This window comes from Gasterosteus aculeatus, chromosome 15 (genome assembly GCF_964276395.1).
Source record: "Gasterosteus aculeatus chromosome 15, fGasAcu3.hap1.1, whole genome shotgun sequence".
NCBI classification, from domain to species: Eukaryota; Metazoa; Chordata; class Actinopteri; order Perciformes; family Gasterosteidae; genus Gasterosteus; species Gasterosteus aculeatus.
The window spans coordinates 11,444,617-11,467,606 of record NC_135703.1 but is presented as its reverse complement, the minus strand read 5'-3'; the positions used below and the strand labels follow the sequence as shown (position 1 = coordinate 11,467,606).

The 22,990-nt window shown below is 44.5% G+C and overlaps 1 protein-coding gene across 2 annotated transcripts; it reads right to left on the bottom strand.

Annotated features, from left to right (window-relative positions):
• Window positions 1-1,047: 1,047 nt before the first annotated feature.
• On the bottom strand, window positions 1,048-22,673 carry slc7a14a (solute carrier family 7 member 14a). 2 transcript variants are annotated; one of them, XM_078089658.1, is made up of 10 exons: window positions 22,565-22,673; window positions 12,269-12,805; window positions 11,689-11,925; window positions 9,563-9,780; window positions 9,323-9,469; window positions 7,332-7,540; window positions 7,082-7,229; window positions 6,161-6,656; window positions 5,833-6,069; window positions 1,048-5,292 (listed from the first exon to the last, which is right to left on the bottom strand). In XM_078089658.1, exons 2-10 carry the CDS (start codon window positions 12,573-12,575, stop codon window positions 4,994-4,996), a joined length of 2,298 nt encoding a protein of 765 aa, XP_077945784.1. In that variant the 5' UTR covers window positions 12,576-12,805; window positions 22,565-22,673; the 3' UTR covers window positions 1,048-4,993. The 2 variants fall into 2 exon arrangements, with proteins under 2 accessions (XP_077945784.1, XP_040055432.2); XM_040199498.2 differs by lacking the exon at window positions 22,565-22,673 and adding an exon at window positions 22,074-22,206.
• Window positions 22,674-22,990: the final 317 nt, after the last annotated feature.

Below are 22,990 nucleotides of genomic sequence, written 5' to 3'. Positions count from 1 at the left end.
TGACTTAGTTCGGCACACAGCATCCTGTCTGAAACACACACAATATGCAACAAAGAAGTATAATTGTGTCCAGTGTGTGTCTGTCTGTGTGCTCCTCCTCTCCTCACAAGGTCACAAAGCCCTACATGAGACTTTGGAAACAGCAGATGCCATCTCATTGTTCTCAGCTTATCTTCAAACACACAGCGATATGTCCTTGTTTTGACACATCATTCTGTCATTCTGTGTGTTTCCTCACACATCTGTGTGTGCTGCAACTGTGTGAGATCATTCTGTGAAATGTGATTGCAGGCCAAAGCTGTCCAGTTCACAGGTGGCCAGCGGGAGAAAAGCAAACAAGCGAGCTGTCCTGTAAAGCTGTGAGAGACTGGAAGTGTTACCGTATGATAGGATACAACTTCTTTATCAAATAAAATCACTTCATTATTGACCTATTGAATATCTCTGCTCCAGGACATCGTCATAAAGCAATAGTAATACACTATGATATTCCCTTTCTTGCAAATTATTTCCTTAATGAATTGTGTTTTTTACCTCTCAAGTGCATCAACATGTTATTTCTACCTGTTAGAGATAAACCCATCACCCCTTTACTTATGTGTATGTTTCTGCACAGTAGAATCTCAGCTATAATGTCAGAGCAATACAGTGAGTTACAGTCGAGTTGTGATCTGGTTTATTGAAGCTACACTGCTGGTGGCAGAACTCATCGTGAGGACGCATCAGCTCTCTGGCTCTGCATGGGAGACTCCACTAACTGTGCTGGGATAATGTTAAAAGGAAGCAGTACCACAAAGTCCTGAGGCAGGATCTTTGGCTACTACATAGCTCATCAGCTCCACACGTGAAACGCTCTACATGAAACCACTAAACATCTGGGCCCCTTTTCCAGGTAAATATGTAATACATATTATATACATAGCAGCACAGTCTGCATTACTGTGTGTTTCTTGTTAAATGTTCAAATGTCCCTGGACCTGATGTACGTCATTCAATGTAGTAGTATAGTCAGAGCAGGACACTTAAAAAATGAGCAAGCCTCTTGTATTTGCAATAAATAGCTTTCATTGTTGCATGGAAACAATATCAACAAACTTAGCAAGAAACGGTGCACAGGAGCAAAATAACCACACACATGGAAGGAACCGTTACAAAATCAACATAAAAAAACAACTACGATATACAGCTTTGTGCCAAAATATACAGAAGAGAAAAAGGAATATCTTTTTGTTTGCGAGAGAAGCCAACTTCAACAAGTCAGACGCACACTGACTGGACACTTGGCTGCAACGCACACAGAGCACAGGAACAACACGCCCCAATGAACAAACTGTAACTGACCTTAAAAGCAATAGTGGCAATATTTGATTACGCTTGTCGTTCAGCCTTTTCTAGAATTGTATTAAAATAGCTTCTGCATGTGTTCTACCGCTAAACCTTCTACGGCCCTTTCGACGTCTACAGCATCAATTTTGAAATCCTTCAAAGGAAAGGATCACGTTTTATAAATGAGTGTTTTCACTCTAGAGACTACAGTTGTTAAAAATATATTTTAGCAGTTTCTCCCAGGCCTCCATGTGATTAAACAATAACACAGAAAGTGAAGATTGATAACCACCTATGGAGGACCTGTGGTTGGGAAACGGCTATAGAAAAATACTTTTGTTTTTCAATGTTGCACTTTCTCACTGCTGGACTCACTGATCTGCTGTAATCAATGACTTCTAGAGTAATCATTTCTATGAAATACTTGGATTTTATAAAAATGATTTTTGCACTGTTGCCTAAAGCCACTGTGAGAAAAGAAAAGGATCTCCTTGGGGTGAACCGACGTTAGAAGACTTCCAAGAAAAATGGTCGGCTCTGTCGTGAAGAAACTACGGCCTCCTGTGTGTGAAAAGTAAACAAAACTCGTAGACTTTGGCTGGCGGAGGTCGCGTCTTAGAGTAGGGATGTACAGGCGGCACGCGTACCAGAAGTGGTTCAGGCAAGACAAGGGAGGATGTTGCTGAATGTTCTGCTCCTTTCTCAAATAGAGCCCAGTTCACACGTGCGTTCCCGGGTACAAGAACTAAGCCACATGCACGTACAGCATTTACAGTCTGGGCCTCGTGCATGAGGGCATGCAACACACTCACCAGACGGTCACAATGAGGCGCAGGCATGGACACACACACACACACACACACGCACTTGTGTGCATACAGAGCATATAATATAGTACGTTGACTGTACAGTCCAGTGTCAGAGTGGCAACGTCTGAAGCCGCAGCCTTGTTATTGAGCTTTAAATGCAAAACGGCAGGATTGTTTTGGCGGATCTGGGGTGAGGGTTTTTTTGGCTGTGTGGCTATACAATGGAATATAAGTGGATATCTGTGAAAGTGCAAATGGTTTAGGATGTGCTGTTTTGGTCCAGAAAGAACACTGGAATTGGACAATTCCGCAAAGGCTGCAATGGCAACACATTTTTTATTTGTATTGTATTTCTAAGCCGCCCATACAGGGCAACTGTAACTGTACTGTCCTTTACGCTATTGGCTATCATCAATTCCTCCAACACTGAGCTTTGTTTTTCTTTGTGCCAAACATATTCTACAGTCACATTGGAATACCTTCCTCTATGTTAGATGGCTTACTATGCAACGCTTGAAGGAAAACTTCAACTAAAATAAAAATCTGTACTTTATTCTTGAGATATTTTCCATAAATGTTTATTTTGCAAGGGTTTTCAAATTGAAATATATTGAGTTTACAAATACTGGAGTCAGCTTGTAAGATATACACCGTAAGTAAAACAATTTCTTATTGCACCACCCAGGTTTCCAGAAAAGACAAAGTTAGCAACTTACTGCATCAGCGAGATGCAGAATTGTCCAATATGAGCGCAATTTCTCAGAACATTGGGCCGTGTTTTGGGACGGTATCAAAATCATTTTACCTAACGACACCCAAAGGGTCATCACTACATGACGGAGTTGGAAATATGTGGGAGGAGGGGAGGGAGGGTTGGGGTTTAGCGTGGCGTCTTTAGATTTAGTGCATTAGACAAATAAGGCTTCCCAGGAAGGGACTGATGCAGCAGCAGGGGGGCAGGAGGGAAGGGTACAGGACAATCAGGGCATTCAGGGCATTCAGCAGCAGCTATTGTAGAAGTGTTCCCACCCTAAACATAATAACATAACAGTGTTTATTTGGTGTGTGCCAAAATCCCTTATAGGGACATGAGTGCATACATTCTTCTACAGAATCAACCCTCCGACCCGCGGCAGCATTAGCTTTCCGGATTGATTGATTTGATAGATTTTCACAAAATGTTCTTAGGTTGCAGCAACACTGTAGATGACATGTAAAGAGTGGGGCTTCAACAGTAGCTGCGTAAAGAGGTATGTGGGCAACAGGGAGGGTGACTGGACCAGACCGGGCTCTGGTCTGAGCAGAACCTCTGTGAGGAGACGAAATCGAAGCTGATGTATTGTCGGTGGAAGTAGAGGATAGAAGAAGAAAAGAGAAAGATGAGGTAAAAGAGGGGAGAAAAGGAGGTATATGGAAGAGGAGGGATCGTACTTCATTTCACACAGTGTATGAGTTAAACCCTAACTTATTAACAACACAGTTGTTGGTGTGCAGAGGGAGGTTGAAAGCCACAGCCATCCACAGTATTAATAATGCTTCATTTGGACGGTTCAACCACAAAAACTGAAATAAGCTCGTCCAATATCTTTAAAAAATATATTAATAATTAACAAGTAACTAATTAGTTGGTTTGCTAAGCAAAATTAAAATATTAAATCCCAACCATTTCGTCAGAAAAAAACAACCGAAAAAAAGATACGAGCACACAGAAACCATGTCTTTCATCACAATAAACCAGGTAGGTGGACAATTAAGATTCAACCTGTTCTCTCTCTCTCTGTCCACTACCTCCTCTGTTTTGGGTGCACTGATGGGGGGACTAGCATGTGTCACCTTGAACCGTGGGTGGCTTTGTTGCGGGCGGATTGTTTTTGAGCTTCATGCTGGGGTAAAAACCAAACAAATCTATATACAAATACACAATAAAACAACCTGAAGAACACACTTTATATCTACACACACACATACGGACACATGTATCCGTTTAAAAGAGGGTGTTTGATTGCATATACATCCTTAAACACACACACAAGCCAAATTAAAGTAGAAAATAGACATAATCAATAACTCACATACAGTAGATGAAGGCACTATTGCAAGCAAAGTCCAAGTACTATTTGTGACATAAAACATCAACAACCCTTTCCCAATGCAGTCCTGGATCCCTTGGGCTAGATTTTAGAAGCGAGTGTTAGGTTTTAAAGAGAACGCCATTTTTTAATATAAATAGGTTTCTTGTCTTTTTGAGCACAAAGCTGCATATTTCCTGTCTGCAGAAAAGAAAATGAGCAGAGAAGTGCACATAGGAAACAGCTCGGGTTTGGCATGCTGTCATCTAACTTTCCCATCTGTCTGCGGTGAAACAGGATGAGAGGTGCTGATTCGTCTGTATTTTGCTCATCACCGCCCCTCCCCTCCTATATCCCGTAAATTCTTAGATAAACAGTTGATGGATTGCTCAAGAAACAAAGTCTCATGGTTTACACGGAATGCAAGCCAGATCCAATTTTACCTCCTGCTATATCCGCACTTTTCTATCTGGTCTTTATTTGGGGGAGATGTGGCCTCCGGTGAGTGAATAACAAGTGACGGTGACTAGACACTTGACCTTGACGTCCTTGTTTTGTCCCGTGTGAGCTGGGGAGCTGAGCTCGGTACAGTTAGGTGGATCAAAATCTAGCCCAAGGGTTATACGAACAGACAAGTACACACAAACACACACACACACACACATGCAAGCATGCACACACACTGGCACGCTCACGCACAATCACTCATGCGCGCACACTATTGTTCCCCTTCCATTCCCCAGGCAGCAGACAAGGCAGTACATTCAGGATAACACAGAGTCAGTCCCTTCAGAGATCCATCGGATCCTCCTCCGCCAGCCCGTGATTGGCCACGGTCCTGCCTGCACCTTTTGTTGGCGCCCCGTCACTTTCGGGTTTCGCCGCAGGGGGCTTGGTGGGCCCCGATCCTCCACCCGGCGCGCCCCAGGGGTCGGCGGTGGGTGGGTCGAAGTCGTTGTCGAAGCCGCAAAATCCTTCGTCCACACCTTGATCATAGCGCTGGTAGGTGGAGGCGTGCACCTCGTTCTCTCTGGCCGTGATCTCCAGCGTACTGTGCCACATGCCATAGCCGAAATAGATGAGAACACCTGGAGGGACAATATCGCCGTAAACAACTGCATAGCCAATGCGTACTGTGCTGAGCTCAAGAACTAGTTGTAAAAGCTGTCATCTTAAAAACGATTCATCCCACTCTGAGTCAGAAGAAAACTGGCTCCCACTCACAAAGTGTAAAAATGTCCAGATGCCCACTAGTGTTTGTGGATGAGCAAAAACAGCTCTGCTGGACGTTGGAAAAAATGAAAAAGAAGTGACGCAAAGGTAAGATAGAACTAGATGCTCAGCGCATTTAAACACAGATGTACAATATAGTAAAACTGAGACTTCCCGTTTCTATAAATACAAAAAACAAACACCCACTATGAGAGACCCACATTCATTTAGACTGACTCACAGAGACAATACAAAATCTGTCATTTTAACGGTAATGAAATTCATCCCTGAAACATTTCTCATCTGTCTGGGAGGACATTGATCACAATGTCACAAATCCCGTCTAAAGACCCAGACAAAAAAATACACAAAACCCAATGCAGGACAAACTATATATAATTGAGGTGGTGGCTTACCCAAGAAACACCAGATAGAGAATCGTATCCATGTGATGGCAGACAGTTTAAGCATGAGGTAGATGTTGACCAGCATGGCTGAAGCCGGTACGAAGGGCACACAGGGCGCCATGTAGGGCAGCCGCTTAGGATTCTCTGGCTGCTGGAGGATGATGATGACGAGCAAGGAAAGGAAGATGATGAAGAAGATTAAGAGCAGCAAGGCCCACCAGCGACCCTCCCCAATGCTGCTCGCGCCTGCGGAAACAAGAAACACAAAGGAAACAATTCATTTCTGGTTACGTTGTGCAGGAAATACCTGTTTGAACGTGTCCACTTGGTGCCTCACCAAAAATGATGAAGGAGCAGAAAGCGAAGATAGAAATGAAGAGGAGCAGCACACACACGGTGACGGTTTTCCCCGTGGCCGGGGTTGGCCTGTCCATCTTTCCCGGCAGGCCCAGTCGGATCCTCAAGGTGTAGTAGCGTGGTCCAATGAGCTTCTTCAACCGCCGGGACACCCCGCCCTCTGACTCCTCCGCTTCGATGCCGGTGGTCATATCCACCGTGCCGTAGTTCGGGTGGCCGGCGGTGTAGGTGTTTTTATCGGGTTTGCCTATCAGCATCTCGTTGTCGCCCAGCGACGGCAGGTTCTTGGCTCCGCAGGTGTTGGTGGCCGGACCTCCGTACTCATCGGCTTCGCTGGTTGGTGAACAGGCGTCCTTCTCGCACTCGGCCAGGACGCCCTCTTTTCTTTTGTTGTTCTGCTCCTCGGAGAGGAAGTTCACGAAGCCGTGGATGTCGCCCTCAGGTTGGTAACGCAGGAGCAGCACACACAGGCTGACCTGCAGAGCACGGAGGGGTACAGCAGAAAGACACAATCGTCACAAATACGTGATTTCCTTCGGATCCACTTATTCATTTGATCTGTCTTTAATTCGACTGATAAGAGCTTATTGACTCATTAATTGGTATCTTAGCTGATTGGCAGCAAAGACCTAATGTTGGTGTACCTTTACTGCTATTGCATAATTCTGTATGATTCCTGTGTAGGAGGGGATTAGTTTCCCCTGCATTCCCTGTTGCAGTGCACATTAATTGAAAGCTCTGTCAAAAAGCAGATTCTTTTGGGCCCAATCTGAAGGAAATAAATAGGAATAAATCTCTTACAAATATATTGAGCTAAAAATAGAATCTCTGGTCTATGGTTACACAAACCCTCCATGCAACCAAACGGTCAATATAGTGTACGTCATCATTATCAACTCACCAGGGTGTAGGCCAGCAGGGTTCCTATGGACATCATCTCTATGAGGTCTCTGAGACTTACGAGGAGGGACAGCAGGGCCGCCAGAAAGCCCGACACCACACAGGCAACCGCCGGGGTCTCTGTGTAGGAAGACACGTTGGCCAGGAACCTAAACACACACACACACACACACAAAGACTGAGACTCAGTCACACGCGTCCTTTGTATTGACATGAAAAATAATGAGCGCTGAATAACTGCGTGGACTTACTTAAACAGAAGGCCGTCCCCCGCCATGGCATAGATGACCCTGGGCAAGGGGAACAGGGACCCCAGAAGGGATACAGTGAGTCCAGCTATGGAGCCCACCGCCACGATGTACTTGGCAAACATACAGCCATGCACGGCAAACATCTCCATGAGCGGGGCGTCTGCGTCAATCTCATTGTACGGCACCATGAGAGTCAGGATCACAGAAACCTGGAGGCAAGAGAGTTGGATAGAAAGAGTGTTATTAAATAAATAGTCTTTATGCAATCAGAGTATCAAAAGGCATTCAGAAGAAATATGGCAACGTTTCTGTAGAGAGGAGCTAGTCAACAAATGTGCTCTCAGGTGAACGGTAATCTTTTATTTTCAGTGAAAAGAACATATTTGTGTAGCTTCATTTAAGGCCACTTTGTGTAGCCTGTGGCAGATGCAGGTCCAAAACCTCAAAGAAAGCTGACAAAGTACATGTGACGTGATTAAAGCTCAAGCAAAGTTACCAAATGGATCCAGGGTTAGAAATTTATTTTGAAATTCCTGCTTTTAGAAAGGACAGGAAGCGTGCAAAACTTAAACGCTATTCCAATGGGCCTCGCAGACTATCTGATGAGCCTCTGAGCTATATTCTTACAGACTGGCTTCACACGTTGCTGTGTTCGTTAGCAATGCTTCTCTCCCTTTGTGTCTGTATGCGTGTGTGTGCGTAATTTTGACCTGGCGCCTGACGTGTGAAGTCATGCAGTGCCATCTGTCCCGGGCACTGCGCTGCGAAAGCGAAAGGGATTTGCTTGAACAGATTTTAGAAAAAGAGAAGAACCGGAAATAAAAAGGGCTCAACATCCCAGAGAGGAATTTATATAGATCATTTTCCTCCTGCTGGAGTAGCCTGGTGGCCTCTAACCCCTTCTGCACACTGCGTGGTGGACATTCGACAGTGTGTGGGAAGGAGTCAAAGCAGCCTGGACTAATCTAGAGGGAATCCTAAAACAAATCCCGGTTCAACATGTTTGAATAGCAATCAATGCCTCATTTAAGTCTGCGGTCAGCTCACTCCGCTTCACATTGATGTTGCTCCCCACCGGGAATGAGGGGTTTCCCGGAAGCACCAACCTCACTTCCAACCTGAGGAAAATATGATGTACTAATGTCCACTTAAGAGCATGGATTCGAAGCACGGGAGCACTGAATGAAGGTCTCATTTGGTTAAACGCGTTTGAAGTTACACTTTCTCATTCTCTGACAGTGAGACAGCTCGAAGGCAGATGGAGATTAAGAGAAGCCAAGAAAATAGACGAAAAGGAGAAGGTTTATTTGGAGAAATATATGCGACTGGTAGAGAAAGAGAAAGACGAGTTTTTTAAAGTGCTTTTTTTTAAGTTAGTGCAAGCTTTGGCCCAAGGCAATGTCGAAAACTCACCCTCCTGATAGGCCACTTTTATACTGTACCCATAGCAACAACCATCCAGCACAAACGTGTCAAAGTCAGAAATCTGGTAGGTCGAGCGAGCTGAATATTTTAAGGGTAACACACTCAGTCTGTATTCACAAATGTTGATAAGACCTCGAAGGCAGCGCTAAAGATAACACATGAAGATAAAGGAGAAGGAATCTACAAGCAAATATTGATCTTAGACACAAAAGGACCAGAAGTTATACTGAATGGCAGTTCTTACTCTTAATTAGTGATTAAATTGTGTTTCTACGGCCGATGAATTCAAACTGTGACATGCAGCCTGCTGTCTTCCGTCAATCGATGTTATCATATTTATATCATCATCATTGAAATAAAAATGATATTTTATATTCCCATCTCATTACCACACTTTGCATGCCAAAAACATTCAAACCAGCCATGAAAACTGTGTGTAGCAGCCGCAGTGTTTAGCAGTGTCGTGCTACGGAACGCTTCCAAAGGGAAACAAATGACGCCACAACCATTCCTGTTTGTGTACATATATTGTGCCGTATGTCTGTGGTCTTGGTGGTTAAACTCACAGAGACATATGCAGTGAGGCAGGTGATGAGCGAGGCAGTGATGGCGTAGGGGATGGAGGTGTTGGGACTCTTGGCCTCCTCTCCTGTTGTCGCAATTATGTCAAATCCAATGAAGGCATAGAAGCAGGTGGCTGCTCCCTGCATCACCTGGAACACAGCAGAAGGGGGATTTACGTAAAGATACAGCAGATCAGGTATCAACAGGTGCGTGTGTGTGTGTGTGTGTGTGTGGGTGCCTACCCCCGACCAGCCAAAAGGCAGGAATCTGCCATCGTCCCAGTTCTCCCCGTTGACGAAGAACAGCCCAGCGATCATCATGAAGACCCACACCATGAGGTTGATGACGTTCAGCACGTTGTTGAAGCCCACAGAGTTTTTCACTCCCAAAGCAACGATGACCGTCACCAGCAGCGCAATCAGCAGCGCCAGCAGGTCCGGGTACGACTGCTCCCCCTTACCTACAGGTGTGGCGCACACATGTTGTGGTCATTCACATTGTACACTGTGAAATCCAAGCACCTCAGGGGCGAAAAACAGTTTGAAGGCTCGTTTCCAACACAGTTTGTTGCGTTCCTTTTGTAAGATGCTGCTCAGTTAGTTAGTTGGAGTTGTGTTGATATTTTGTGTTGATATTTTTTTTTGCGCAAAATTAAGAGCAAATTCAAGCGTCATACTAAGTAGACCAGTGCAAAACTATTTGTTGAACTGCTTCTATACTTCTATGTATAAATATATCATACTAAAGAATTATGGATACAAGATAAAGTCACTTTTTAGAAGACTTTTTACATTTTAGTTAGACAGAGGGAATTTGTTTTCAATGTACCTTGAATATATCTTGAATATGTGTATGTGAAACACAACACACTTTTGAGCTAATTTCAACATCTCTGTTTAGCCTGAAAAGTCTGATTATGACTTTTTATTTAAAAATGTCAAGATAGTTTGAACCTTGTTCTATTTGTATGTTTTTCTACTTAACAAACACATAATATTCTTATTCTTGTATTTTAAAAGTTAGTTGTCAGGTCATCTTGCCAAAAGAGTTTCTAAGAATGTGTTCTTTGCATTGTCAAAACTAAATATACATGTTTTGCAACATCGACATAACTGTTTTAGTCAGGTTGAGCAAACCACTCTAACAAATCCCATTGAATGCACTTTAACGTGCACAGGAACACAGGTCTCATTAGTTTAGACACAGAAACTAATGAGACATATTTTGAGCTAAATTCTACACTTTCCCTTCGGTGTGGAGAAACAGACATTAATCTCCAGCAGGAAGATCCACTTTCTATTATGGCGCGGCACAGCGGGCCACGCTGCTAATCATGTCATGACAGTGTCCAACAGGAAGAGACTGTCAGGGCGGCGTCGCCCAGACAGACTGACAAAGCCGATATAGTGTTACGCCACATTAGCAGGCGTTCCCCTCATGGTTCGGTTTAGGACCTGGAAACTGTTTGGGTGGGTCGTTTAGAAATCGAAGATGCTACGTCCGCCCTTGCTTTCCAGAAAGACATGATTTCCAGTCTAAGCCGTGAAACGTCCTTTCGATGCTGCATGGAAATAAAATAATCTTGTACTGCATAGATCATTTCCCGGATGATGTTCATTTTTTTTCATAAAATCAGGCAGCGAGCCAAATGCAGGACGGAAATAAATGGCCGTGTGCTTCTGTTACATGTTAAAAACCCATTTTATGACACTGAGGACAAGCAATAGAACCATTATTGCAAGAATACGGACCCTCGTCAAAGAAAAGAGTTCATTCAATTGGATTCTTGAGGGTCAACAGATTGTCAATCCAGTTAAGTAAGCAGGTAAGTATTTGATCAAGAACCATCTCTGACCCTGTTTTGGAGGCAGGGGGAGAAAAACAGATCCTTTCTCCAAAGAGGTCACTCTGGTGAATGTCTGATCAGAAGTTTTAATGCAATCCCGACTTTATCTGATAGATGATAAGCTGCAGATAGAAGTGAAGGAAATGGAGTAAAAGTCTCTGATTCCGATTCCATTGCGTACAGAATAATGTGCCGAGATCCTTCTTTCCCATGTTAAAAGAAAGACCTTCTAATGGCTACAAACTGCCCACACGCTATATGTCAGCTGTGTGAGTGTATGTCCCCAGCAGGGAACACAGGAAACTTTGTGTTCGGTTCTTTTCTTCACATGCTGACTTTCTATTATGAAACAGTACGAGTTCCTAAAACAACCGCTACTGTATTACTGACGAAAGCAACTAAAATCTGAGACCTACATCTCATGATATCCCAAATCCTGGAACTAAAACTCAAAAAAAAAAAAAAAAAAGATTGTCAAAGTAAAAGTGCAGCTGCCTCAGTCACACCTTCTTTCCCACTCACCCAAACCCCTGAGCGTTCCAATGTGTGAAATCATAAAGTTGCTGATGCTGTGATTGGCAAGTGAGTCAGCCATGCTGCTGAGAGCCGACGCCCCCGCCGCCGTTCCGATCAGGTACTCCAGAATCAAGTTCCAGCCGATGAAAAACGCCACACACTCCCCCACCGTCACGTAGCTGTACGTGTAGGCTGAACCCGTGGTCTTAGGCACCCGCACGCCAAACTCTGCATAACACACTCCTGTGGGATGAGGGGAGAGACAGATGCTGACACGCATTCACAACAATGCTATGACTGCAGTCATGAGTCATGTGTGAAAAGGCTGAGTTGAACTATTGACAGGTGCATGAAAGTAGTACTCAAATATCCCCCGAGGGCCTTTTGTATTACAGCTTGCTCGCATTGTCTTTGCCCTTGTTCTAGATGCATGGATAAATTATACTGAATCACTGTAATGAGGATAAGTGTGACAGTAACCTTCATACGGCGTGCACGTGTGTGTGTGTGTGTGTGTGTGTGTGTGTGTGTGTGTAAAAGTTTGTTTAACAGCAGTCTTCACTGTGTGCATTTGCTCACGTCTCACCTGACAGTATGGAGGCCACAGCGGCAATGATGAAGGACACAATGACCCCCGGGCCGGCCATCTCCTTGGCGACCAGCCCCGAGACCACATACATCCCCGTCCCGACGCAGCTGCCCACGCCCAGCGACACCAGGTCCACCGTAGACAAGACCCGCGCCAGCCTGGTCCCGTGTGAGCTGGTGCCCGATACGGCCGAATCCAACATGGACTCCACAGGTTTGGTCCTCAGGACGCGGGACGTGAAGGTGTTCCACGTCGAGCGCCATTGTACCCTGCGGGGGTCTAGCTTCCCTACCAGACTGGTCATAGTGAGAGCTAAAGGTCAAGGGCCAGAATAGAAGACTGACAGGAGGATTCCCCTTGTACTTTTGCTGTTTTCTTGTCAAAACGACGAGCAGTGTAGAAGAAGATAATGTAATTTTATCCCAGTATAGATTCAGAAGAAGATCTGGTGTCGTCTTGCTGGCTGTGCTGCAATCTCTGCCCTGGTTTAGTGGAACGCCATCTTAGCTGTTCCCCACATAGTGAGAAGGTTATCTGAAAAACAAAGGGGCGGGGTTATTCGTTTCTGCAGCATTTTCCCGCACGTTGCCTTAAATAATCCTCACACAGTGCTTACTTTCCTACATGCCGAGACACAGGAGCCCAGCGGTGGAGTTGCATTACACGTTTGTGCACAAATGAAGCACACCTGAGTGAGGAAGCAGCTAATTATCAGTCCTCTCCCTGTAGCCCTGTTGCTATAGTAGCCAATGTCCTCACTGATGACAAAAGAGGCTAAATCATTTTGGTTTGAGAGGCAGCAGTGTGTTGAAGCAATTCAAATATGAATATGTTTTGCACAGTTAAAAAATGTTTTAACAATTCAACACCATCAAACAGCAGAGGCCTTTTTACACTTTTAAACAGTGTCTCCAATGTCGTACATAAAACTGTTGTTAAAAGGGGAGCTATTATAGTGATCAATTGGAGCTCAGTCCACCTCTCTCTTGTTCTCTCTCAACAGCAGTGAACTAACACTCAGCGTTCATCCACTTTGAACAAATAGCGCAAATTGCTGAACAAACACACACTCGCATACGGCTCACTCACTTTGCCTCTCAGCCATAATATGAGACACTCAAATGATGGCTGCAATTACGCAGCTGTTTAACCAGACTGGGCCGCGGGCCGCTGTTGTCGCAGCACTTAGTGGGAGTTGGAGTGTGTGCAGAAGTAGGAAAAGCTCACAAGGTGATTTAATTTGTGTGTGATGGTGAGTGTGAGGTGGAGCAGTGGGGCTATTAACCTGTCACGAGGCCAACTCACAGTCCTGTATCATCGAGAAATGAAATTCACAAATCAGCAAAGAAGTGAGCGAGCGAGCGCGATAGCCGGAGGCGCCCAAATGGAATGAAGCCATCGTTGGGGTTCCGACTCTACCTGCGCGTTTCCTGGCTTGACTTACAGACAAAAGGCCCTTTGGCGAAACCAGAATGCGGGTTTCCTCACGTGTCTCCTGGTGAAATGACGGCGAACACGAAATCAATACGCGTTTCAGATGAAGCAGCCGTGCAATATTACAGTTACTGGAAGACATCAAAGATGACGTTGCATCTCCGACTCAGCGTTCACATTCCATCCTCGCGACATTACAAGTATTGGCATCGGGACCATTTCAAACAGTCGTAGCAGCAGCAGTGGGAATATCGCAGTCTGCGCTCAGCCGTGTCACAGCACAAGTACTTCATGCTTTGCTACAGCGCACTAGTCAATACACACATTGAATTTTTGTTTTTGTATTTTTCAGCAAGTCTTTACAGACAAACACCAAGTACATTCTGAGTATGTCTGTGCGTGAGTGTGTGTGTGTGTGTGTGTGTGTGTGTGTGTGTGTGTGTGTGTGTGTGTGTGTGTGTGTGTGTGTGTGTGTGTGTCCAGAAAAAAACCTTTAATTGGAGACACTAATAACTACGCACGTATCCAATCACACTAAGCAAACTCGTTTTAAATAAGTGGCAGCTTGGCACAAACCGCTCCCTGTTTTTAGATTGCTACGTTTATGAGATCTGTGTTGAGTACTGCACGCACAGAGATTCCTCATCGTTCCATATCACAAATCAAATCACGCAAGCAACTTGTTTTTCAATACGCATGTGACATTTTCTAATTCTCTCCCTTTAGTTTCATTGACAGTGACCACCACCTGCTCTGTGCTGTTTGAACAGTCACAGATCAACAAAAAAGAGGCAGATGTTCCATCTCACCGGAAAACCACATTTTACTGACAGTCCTCCTCCGGGTAAAAGGGTTGTATGAGAGTGTTTACAGAACACTGGCCAATCTGACATTTCAAAACAGTTTAATAGGGTTTTTGTTACAGTAAAATGATAAATAAAAAAGAAAAATGTGATCAATTTTAAATAAATCCCCCCCCAAAAAATATTGTGTTTTACTGTAAGTGTAGTTATTATAAAGGACCTTAGTCGAGTCGGCATCCATATGATCGACTAACTGGCTTTAAGGCCGCAGGCTAGTTTGTATTAAGCTGACAATATTACAGTCATCAGGAGCTGCAGCACATTGAACCAATGCCAACCTCCTCATCTCCACCAGGAGTTTTACAGTCAAGTATTACAGTCAAGCAAAAACACACAGACAGGTATACACAGCGGTTGTCATTCAGTCTGACAACTTCTATACTGCTGAACCCTAGAAGGTCGCCGGAGTCAATCCCAGCCGACATTGGGCAAGAGTTGGGGCCAAGCCCAGGGCCGACCACGGTCTATAAAACCAAGAGTTATTTGACCATACCTTGTTACCTTGTTACCTTGTACCTTGTTATGTAACTTGAATGCGTAACTAACACCACATACTTACTAATAAAGTATTTATGTGGCCTGAACTTAATCAAATAAACCTAAAATCTAAGTTCACCAAAGTGGGAACTATTTCATTTGAACATTTTCCTGTGCCTTGCACCTCATCTGAGTTGTGTGTTTTTAACAGATGACAATAACAAAATGAATGTTCTGGGTGTTGGTTTAAAAGGTTAGTCTAGAGCATCGTTTACCAGCTGCCAAAACAACAACAAAAACCATTGATATTGCCCATGATTGGGGCATCTCCTTTGGCATTCATTCTCTGCCTCTCACTCCATGTCTTTTTTATTTTTTGTATCCACTAGTATTAGAATTGCTGTCAGGGAGGAAGACAAAATGGTGTTGGAACATCTCTAAATGCACTCTGACAGATTCAGTCATTCAAGCCATTCTAGTGCTAGAAACGCAGTACATTTACTGGCAGGTACTACTTATGCAATGGAAACATCTGCATGGTGCACAGCGCTTTTCGTATGGATTTTGTATGGAGCACAGACTAGTGCCAGTGGCACCTTCAACTACTGAATTATTTAATATTGTGTGGGCGAGGGCAATGAATTTTATATTCGAACATCAAGCGAAGGAATCACTCATTTTGCTATAGGCCTTTCATTACCAGAAAAAGAGCCATCGGATGTACTGAAAAAGAATATATCCGATGTGAACAAAACAATATGATGCTTTGAGTGGAGAAAGATTTGGAAAATGTCACATCAGCATGTGAGCTGCTTTTGTGTCTGTCTCATAGCGGCAAACAGTGTAATAGAATTCCAAACAAGACCTTTCTTGTTTCCCTCCCCCCTCCCCCCCCCAGCATCTTTGTTTTGGTGGTTCCTCTCCAAATAGAGCTGTCAGAATCCTCCATCCGTGTTTCTAATCAGCCATGACTAAGCCCCCTACCCGCGTTTTAATTAATAGATGAATAACCTCATTGAGCTCTCATTACTTTTACAGTAAGAGTTTGGCTTCATGGGGCTGAGTGACTTCCTGATCCGCTCCAAACCAACCTGGCAACAGGCTTGCGTTGCCCCGACCTCTATAAAAAAAATCAAATCTGGCCAGTGGCCCCGGCCCAAGATCTGATGACCCAGAGACGGAACAGGAAGGAGCCGACTCATCATCGTTCGGCAGAAAGCCTGAGTCAGGGAAATCTTTCTTATTCAGTCACTTGATTTGTTATTCTCTTTGTGTTACTTTGAGTTGTTTTTGCAAAGTTTAGATGGAATATTTGACCAGCTTAGTGTCAGCATTTTATCCCACAGTGAGTCAGAGTGTAAAAAACTACATGATCGTGTGTGTTTTTCTGTCTAACTGGAAGAACAAGATGAAAGCCCCCATTTAGTTGATTACTTAAGAAATCAGTCATTTTGGTCTAAAGTTTATGATTTATTTATTCAATTAGTGTGTGTTACCTTATTCCAAGAAACTTGGGTGGGATTCTTTGAGGAAAAATGTTTTTGATTGGTTAATAAAATTAAACGATCAGTCGACAAAATTATATGAGTGTGTTAGCCGACAAAGAACATCCAAGCTGGTGGACGGTGTGAAAAATAAAAAGTTACTGTGCATAATTCATGTGAGTGTGCTTTACTTCAGTGCACCTCAGTGTTTAGATTTATCAGGCCTGTCAAAATGCAACACAGCGGTGCTCAGAGCACCACGGTGGCTACAGTCTAATAGCCACAACATGACAATGCATTGCTATCAATTCATCCGGTCAATAGAATATCTAATCCCATCCATTTCATTACGCTTTAACGTAAAATGTGTTCTGGTCCTGCGTGAAAGAGTCTTTTTTTTTATCATTGTGTTCTTTAAGGTCATGGGCGTGACATCGTTATTGAGTTAATATAAAAGAAACATCATAACTTGGTGAGTCATGACTCTGTACACAAATATTTAAATGTCATTCTGTCCTGTGTGCACATTAATAATACAGAAAACCGTGAAACTACATAATCCAGCTGGGGAGTCTTACAGGTATCGGCGGTAATTGGCTGGTTGCATAGAGGAGATGTGGAGTCCAACGTGTATTTCCCTCTGCTTGACTGATTTAGGAGGCTGTCAGGCTGACTTGGTGCCTTGGCTGACTGGCCACAGAATCCCCACCTGACAAACCTAATGAATCATTCCTCATTCGACACAAAAGAGAAATTGCCTCCTGCCAGGTTGATTTCATTGCCCGACTCGTGAGTCACACATGAAACTACCGCTGTCCCGAGACTGAATATTTAATAAGAACTGTGATGTTCGCATCAGTTTCACTCAGATGGCTGCACAACTTGCCTCTGTAATTTAGTGAAAGATTATTTGAAAGATTAATTTACTGGTGTCAAACTAGAAAAGGGATTTCAGTAATAACACGACGCCCACCCCATATTGGCTCATTAATTAAAAGATATAAAAGAAATCAGTAGCCCAGCTCTCTTTGAAGACAGATATTCCACAAGCAAATTTTAAAAGTGACATGAGCCTCTAATCCTACCATGAGTTACTAATGTAAATTTCTGCCACTCCTCTTTCAGACACGTGGAAGGACACAAGAAAAGCAGCTCTACTTTGTTGAGATCATGCAGAAATCGGTCAAAAATCAAACCGAGAAAGTTGTAAAGCTATGGCCTAAGGCACTATAATTAGCCTATATCTCATTAATATGTAAGTTGATCATTTGGTGTATTTTGTTTGTCACAAAGTTTATATACCTGCCAACCTGAACAGTTATTACAACCCAGTCCGCTTTTTGTGAGCAGTGCAGATCATAAAACAAGCCACGGAGAATGGGCTCCCCTTCCTTTGGCACATCAGGGCTCATTAGAATACACCGCCCAAGGCCTGAGGATTACCTTTGCAAAGGGTGCTGCATCCTTCTCATGCAAACAGAGCGGGCTGGGCTTTGGGACGGGGCTTAAAGAGGCAGTTGCTAAAACAGAGGCTTTCTGGCAGAGACAGATGCATCTATATTGCAAAAAAGTCGGCTTAACAATAAAGCATTAACATATATTTAAGTAGAAATCCAAACAAGTATGAAACTGAAAATGAGCATAATGGTCCCAGTAAGTAAATGCAACACAAGACTCACTCATCAAAACAGCAACTACAATGTGCCAATAAATTAAGATAAAAAACATCAATTGCTCCAAGAAAATCTACATTTGGAATAAACAAATGGGCCGGGCACTGATACTTTCCAGCGCACGTCATGCCAAATCATTTGGGTGCGTTGATCGGCCCTATTTGAACTGCTACTAGACAAATATAAACATGACGTCCCCCTGCTTCGCTCCGTTGGCTGTCTGACCAGTTTACTCTCATCATATCTGGCTCACAGTCTGGCTCGCAGAGGACTGATTCACTTCAAATGTTGACCACTAAACACGTCGGTGTGTACCTATTAGCAGCATCCCAATGAGAGATGTGAAAAGAAAAAAGAAGAATTATTATAACTCTCCGTGTGTTGCTGCTGCCAGACTACACACAAATTGCTCCCCGGTTCACTCGCAATTTGGCCGCCCTCCTCCTCATCCATCTTGCCCCAATGCAGCACAGTGGGAGCCTGAAGCGTGAAGCAGGGGTCTGGCTCCAAACTACAAGGTAAATAAAATCAAAAGGCACCAGTCCTTTTGGCTCGCTGGCTAACCGGCCTTGTTGATGATGTCTCTGTTTGATAATCCCCATCCTTTCTGCCGGCCGGTGTTGTCCTTCCACACTGTGTGAGAGGGCCTTTTATTCAACAGCCCTTTGCTTTATGACAGAGGTATCAGCAGCCATCTGTCATCTGGGTTCATATAGACAGGAGAAAAATGCTTCTGCCGTGGACCCACACGTGGGACAATCACACATACGTACCGCACAGCGCGGTGGTAGTTACCTTAAAGCAGGGCAGTATTACTCCATCTGCTGAGAGACGTCCCAGCAATAAAAGACAGTTTGTGGCAGATTAGGCAAACTGCTTTGAAACTGCTCGTGGTTCAGTTAACATAACACAAAACACACAATTTGCATGACTCCCGACACTGACCATTATAGTCACACACGGTGTGTAACTGTCTGCAGTCTCACCCGACAACCTTGGCACTTCCTCTCGGGCGTCTCCTTAGTTCCTCCCGGTGTTATTGCCTCCACCCTTTGCCAGAGCGTGTAGCCCCAGTTGTGTGGCCGGCTCACTGTGACCAAAAGGTCCCGCAGACTTGTTGGTCCTTCATCTGTGTCACCGATTCCGCCTTCACCTGCACGCCTCTCTAGATCCTCCCGTGCATTTCCTCCCGCTCACGCTCCCACTGTCTATTTTACATGTCCTTTGTCCCTTCTCAGGAGCTGTATCGTGGCAACACAATGGAGAATATCCAGCGTTGTGCCTACGCTTCCTCCAATCCAACAATTGATTGATTAATAAAAGCAATAGGGTGCCACCTTGTTTTTGACCATAATCAGACCATAATAGCATACTATAAGATGCTCCATTAGTTAAAAAACATGCATATATTACAAACAAATGTATTGTGTCTTAGTGAAATTACAGGCTTGGTTTTATGAGCTTTTATATAGTGATCAAGTTTCACAATCCACTCAAAAGGAAGGATAATACCAGTGTAATTGTATCTTCTGCTGTCCCATTGTTAACCATTTATGGGTTTTAATTTCCTTATGCCGGTTTTATAAGCGGTTTACTTGCTTCCTGTCAGACCTTTACATCCGCTTCTACCCACAGCGATTACTGAGAGGCTCATATCTGGTTGGTTTCCCAACTGTAGCTGTCGTTTTTTTAGTGGAAGGTAACACTGAAATGAGTAAGTAAAAAATTAGTGGGACTATTTGGACAAAGCCTCAGAGACATGCCATGAATTTCTCTCAGTCTTACCACTGGAACTACTTTGTACAAAATGATGGACAGTGTTTGTCAATTAAACAGGATTATTTGTATATTGACGACCATTGAAAAGTAATTAGTGCAGACCATTCGGCGAATACAGTAGAATAATAAGCAGCTGGTCTTCAGAACCATTGTTTTCTTTCTTTATTGTCCTTGACGCTGCTGTTCAGAAAATATGATGGCATCGGTTTGACCCCGACTATCAATATATTAAAGTTACAATTGGCACGATTGAACGATTGAGGCAAAAAAGGAGAAACAACCTGATAGCGAAGCTGTCGTGAAGAAACCAGAGGTACAAATTTATAGCAGCGATTGGATTACATGGTAATGATAATGATCAAGGCCGTCTACCTCCCACACGCCAGCCCTGCAGTCTCCTTCTGTCTCTCTAGATATCCGTCTCTGTTGTTTGTCTCTCCTATTTTCTTTAGCCTTTAGTTCCTATTGAGCCAATAACCAAAGGTGTGTGTGTGTGTGATGCTGAAAGAGACAAACAAAAGGAAGCAATATGTGTGTGTGTGTGTGTGTGAGGTAGTGATTATATTAGCCTTTATGCGCAGGCAGGTTCACTGACGTCAGTGCTGAGCAGTATGTGGAGGAAGAGCAGAGCGGCCCAGCCGGCCATTCATAAGGCTGTGTGTGTATCTGTGTTTGTGCATTTATTCAGTATTCATCGGCCATAAAGAAGTCAATCATGCTGGATTCTTCCAAACAGCCATACAAAAATGAACAAAAGAGGCATTATTATTTTTATCTGTTATTTCTCTGGTATCACACACACAAACACACACCGATTTGCTCAGCGTCCATTCTCGCTAATAAAGATGAATGAGCGACCAATAGCGCTGAACAGTACACAGGTACTCCAATCCAACGAGACTATAATGGATAGTGTGTTCTATGACTTTACAACGTACAAACAATTAGTCACTGTGATTAGGGTTTGCATTATCTGATTAGCTCCAAAATCAGCATCTGCTCTCAGCTTCTATAGTGAGTTTCAGCTTATTCTTCAGCTGCCCGGCCCACAAATCTACCGCTTTGTTTTTTTTTTACAATAATAAATAGACCAATGAGCCTTCATGTCACATAGGAAGCCTTATCATGGCCTGTTGAATTACATATTTCGTGATTGCCAGAAACTGTGTGTTAGACACTTTCATGATGTCTCCCTTTAAATGTCATACTGAATTATAGTTCGTTAATTTCAAGCTGTTCTGTGATGACAACTCCCAGGATACGCCATGTTCAAACAGAAAACCCAGCAATGCAAAGCAAACACGAGCCTCCATCTAAAAGCCGCTTCCTTTATTTCCGTGTGTCTCTCATCGAAGGCACCTGTTGAGCGATGACGGGGCCGTGGAGCCTGAGCGCATTCGCTCTGACGAGGACTGTTTTCAGCACCACGGGCCGCACGTCATCGCAACTGAGTATGAGGGGAAAAGAGACTTGAGGACGGGGGGAGAGAGAGAAAGAAGACCTCATGGACAAGAGAGAGAAAAAAGGGAGGAAGAGAGAGAGAGAGAGAGAGAGAGAGAGAGAGGGAGAGAGAGAGAGAGAGAGAGAGAGAGGGAGAGAGAGAGAGAGAGAGAGAGAGAGAGAGAGAGAGAGAGAGAGAGAGAGAGAGAGATGGCCATGTCATTAGGGATTAGCCCAGATCCACAGCTTGAGGCTTTCAGTGTGTGAGTGCTCTGGTCCTCACACACACACACACACACACACACGCGCGCACACACACACACACACGCACAGGGGCGATAGAGGGGCAGAAATGGCAATGCGTGGCACAACAAAGAGGCAGTCAGACTGTGATTTGTTTTTAAAATCTTTCACCACGTACAAATTCAGCCTTTGCTGAACAGCTTCTGTCAGCCTACTTGATCCTTTGTGTGACACGTTTAGAGCATCACGAGGACGGACAACCAAAGAAAGTACTTCTCCACCACCTCCGCCTTTATTTTCCCTTCTCCCTTCCCACGGCGAAATAATAAGTTTCACCATCTTTGTTCCTCTCCCCTCTGACACGCCTTAGCGCAACCCACACACGCGATCACTGCACACGCTCGCTCACCTGCGAGAACCCTTCAGTGAAACGTCCCATCGCCCTCTCCGTCTCCTCCTGTCCTCTGTCTCCTGCGTGCACGCGTCGCCCGCTGCAGCTCTGGGGTCCGGTGGGAGCAGCGACACCCGCCCTAAACTCTCTCTCTCTCTCTCTCTCTCTCTACCCTACTCTTCATCGCACGGAGACGCGCACCGTTAAGGTGAGCTGCGCAAACAGGAATAGACCCCCCCCACACACACACACACACACACACACACACACACACACACACACCTCCCCTTTCTTCCAACCCGACATCTGCGTCCACCCGCGCGACAACATCACCTCTACGAGGACGCGCGGTTTGGACGCCGTGTTCTGCGCCATCGCTCATGAAAAAATAAACTACACAAAGAAAGACAACAAAAAGGGGGAGTAGGAATGAGGTGGGGGGGGGCACACGCTGTTTCGGAGTGGAGGGGATGACAGGGAGAGGAGAGCAAAGGGGACAAATCACTCACTGTGGCGCGGCCGGATTAGAGGATGCTGCAGTCGGTCACCAGGCTCAGCATCAGCAGCATCTCCGGGCTGCGCGCTGCTTCAGCGGGAGGCAGCGCGAGGGGTGGGGTGGGGGGGAGGAGGGAGGAGGGCAGGGAGGGTGAGGCTGATGATGTAAAAAGCTTTAAATCATTCAGGAGCCCGCTGCCCGACACGTGACCGCCGACGCGGTTTGTTTTGCATCCGGTTTGTATCCCGGTGCCTGTCGACCGACGGGACACCGAGTGGACCGGGCGCCGTTGTTCCGGGCCGGCCTCCTTGATTCACACAAGGATCAACACCTCAAATATAGGAGTCAGTAATTGATGTATAATCACGCTGAATGGAGGGTTTTTTTTACATATAAAAGCATTTTGTTTGGTAGAAAAAAAGGATTGTGCCAAATAGAT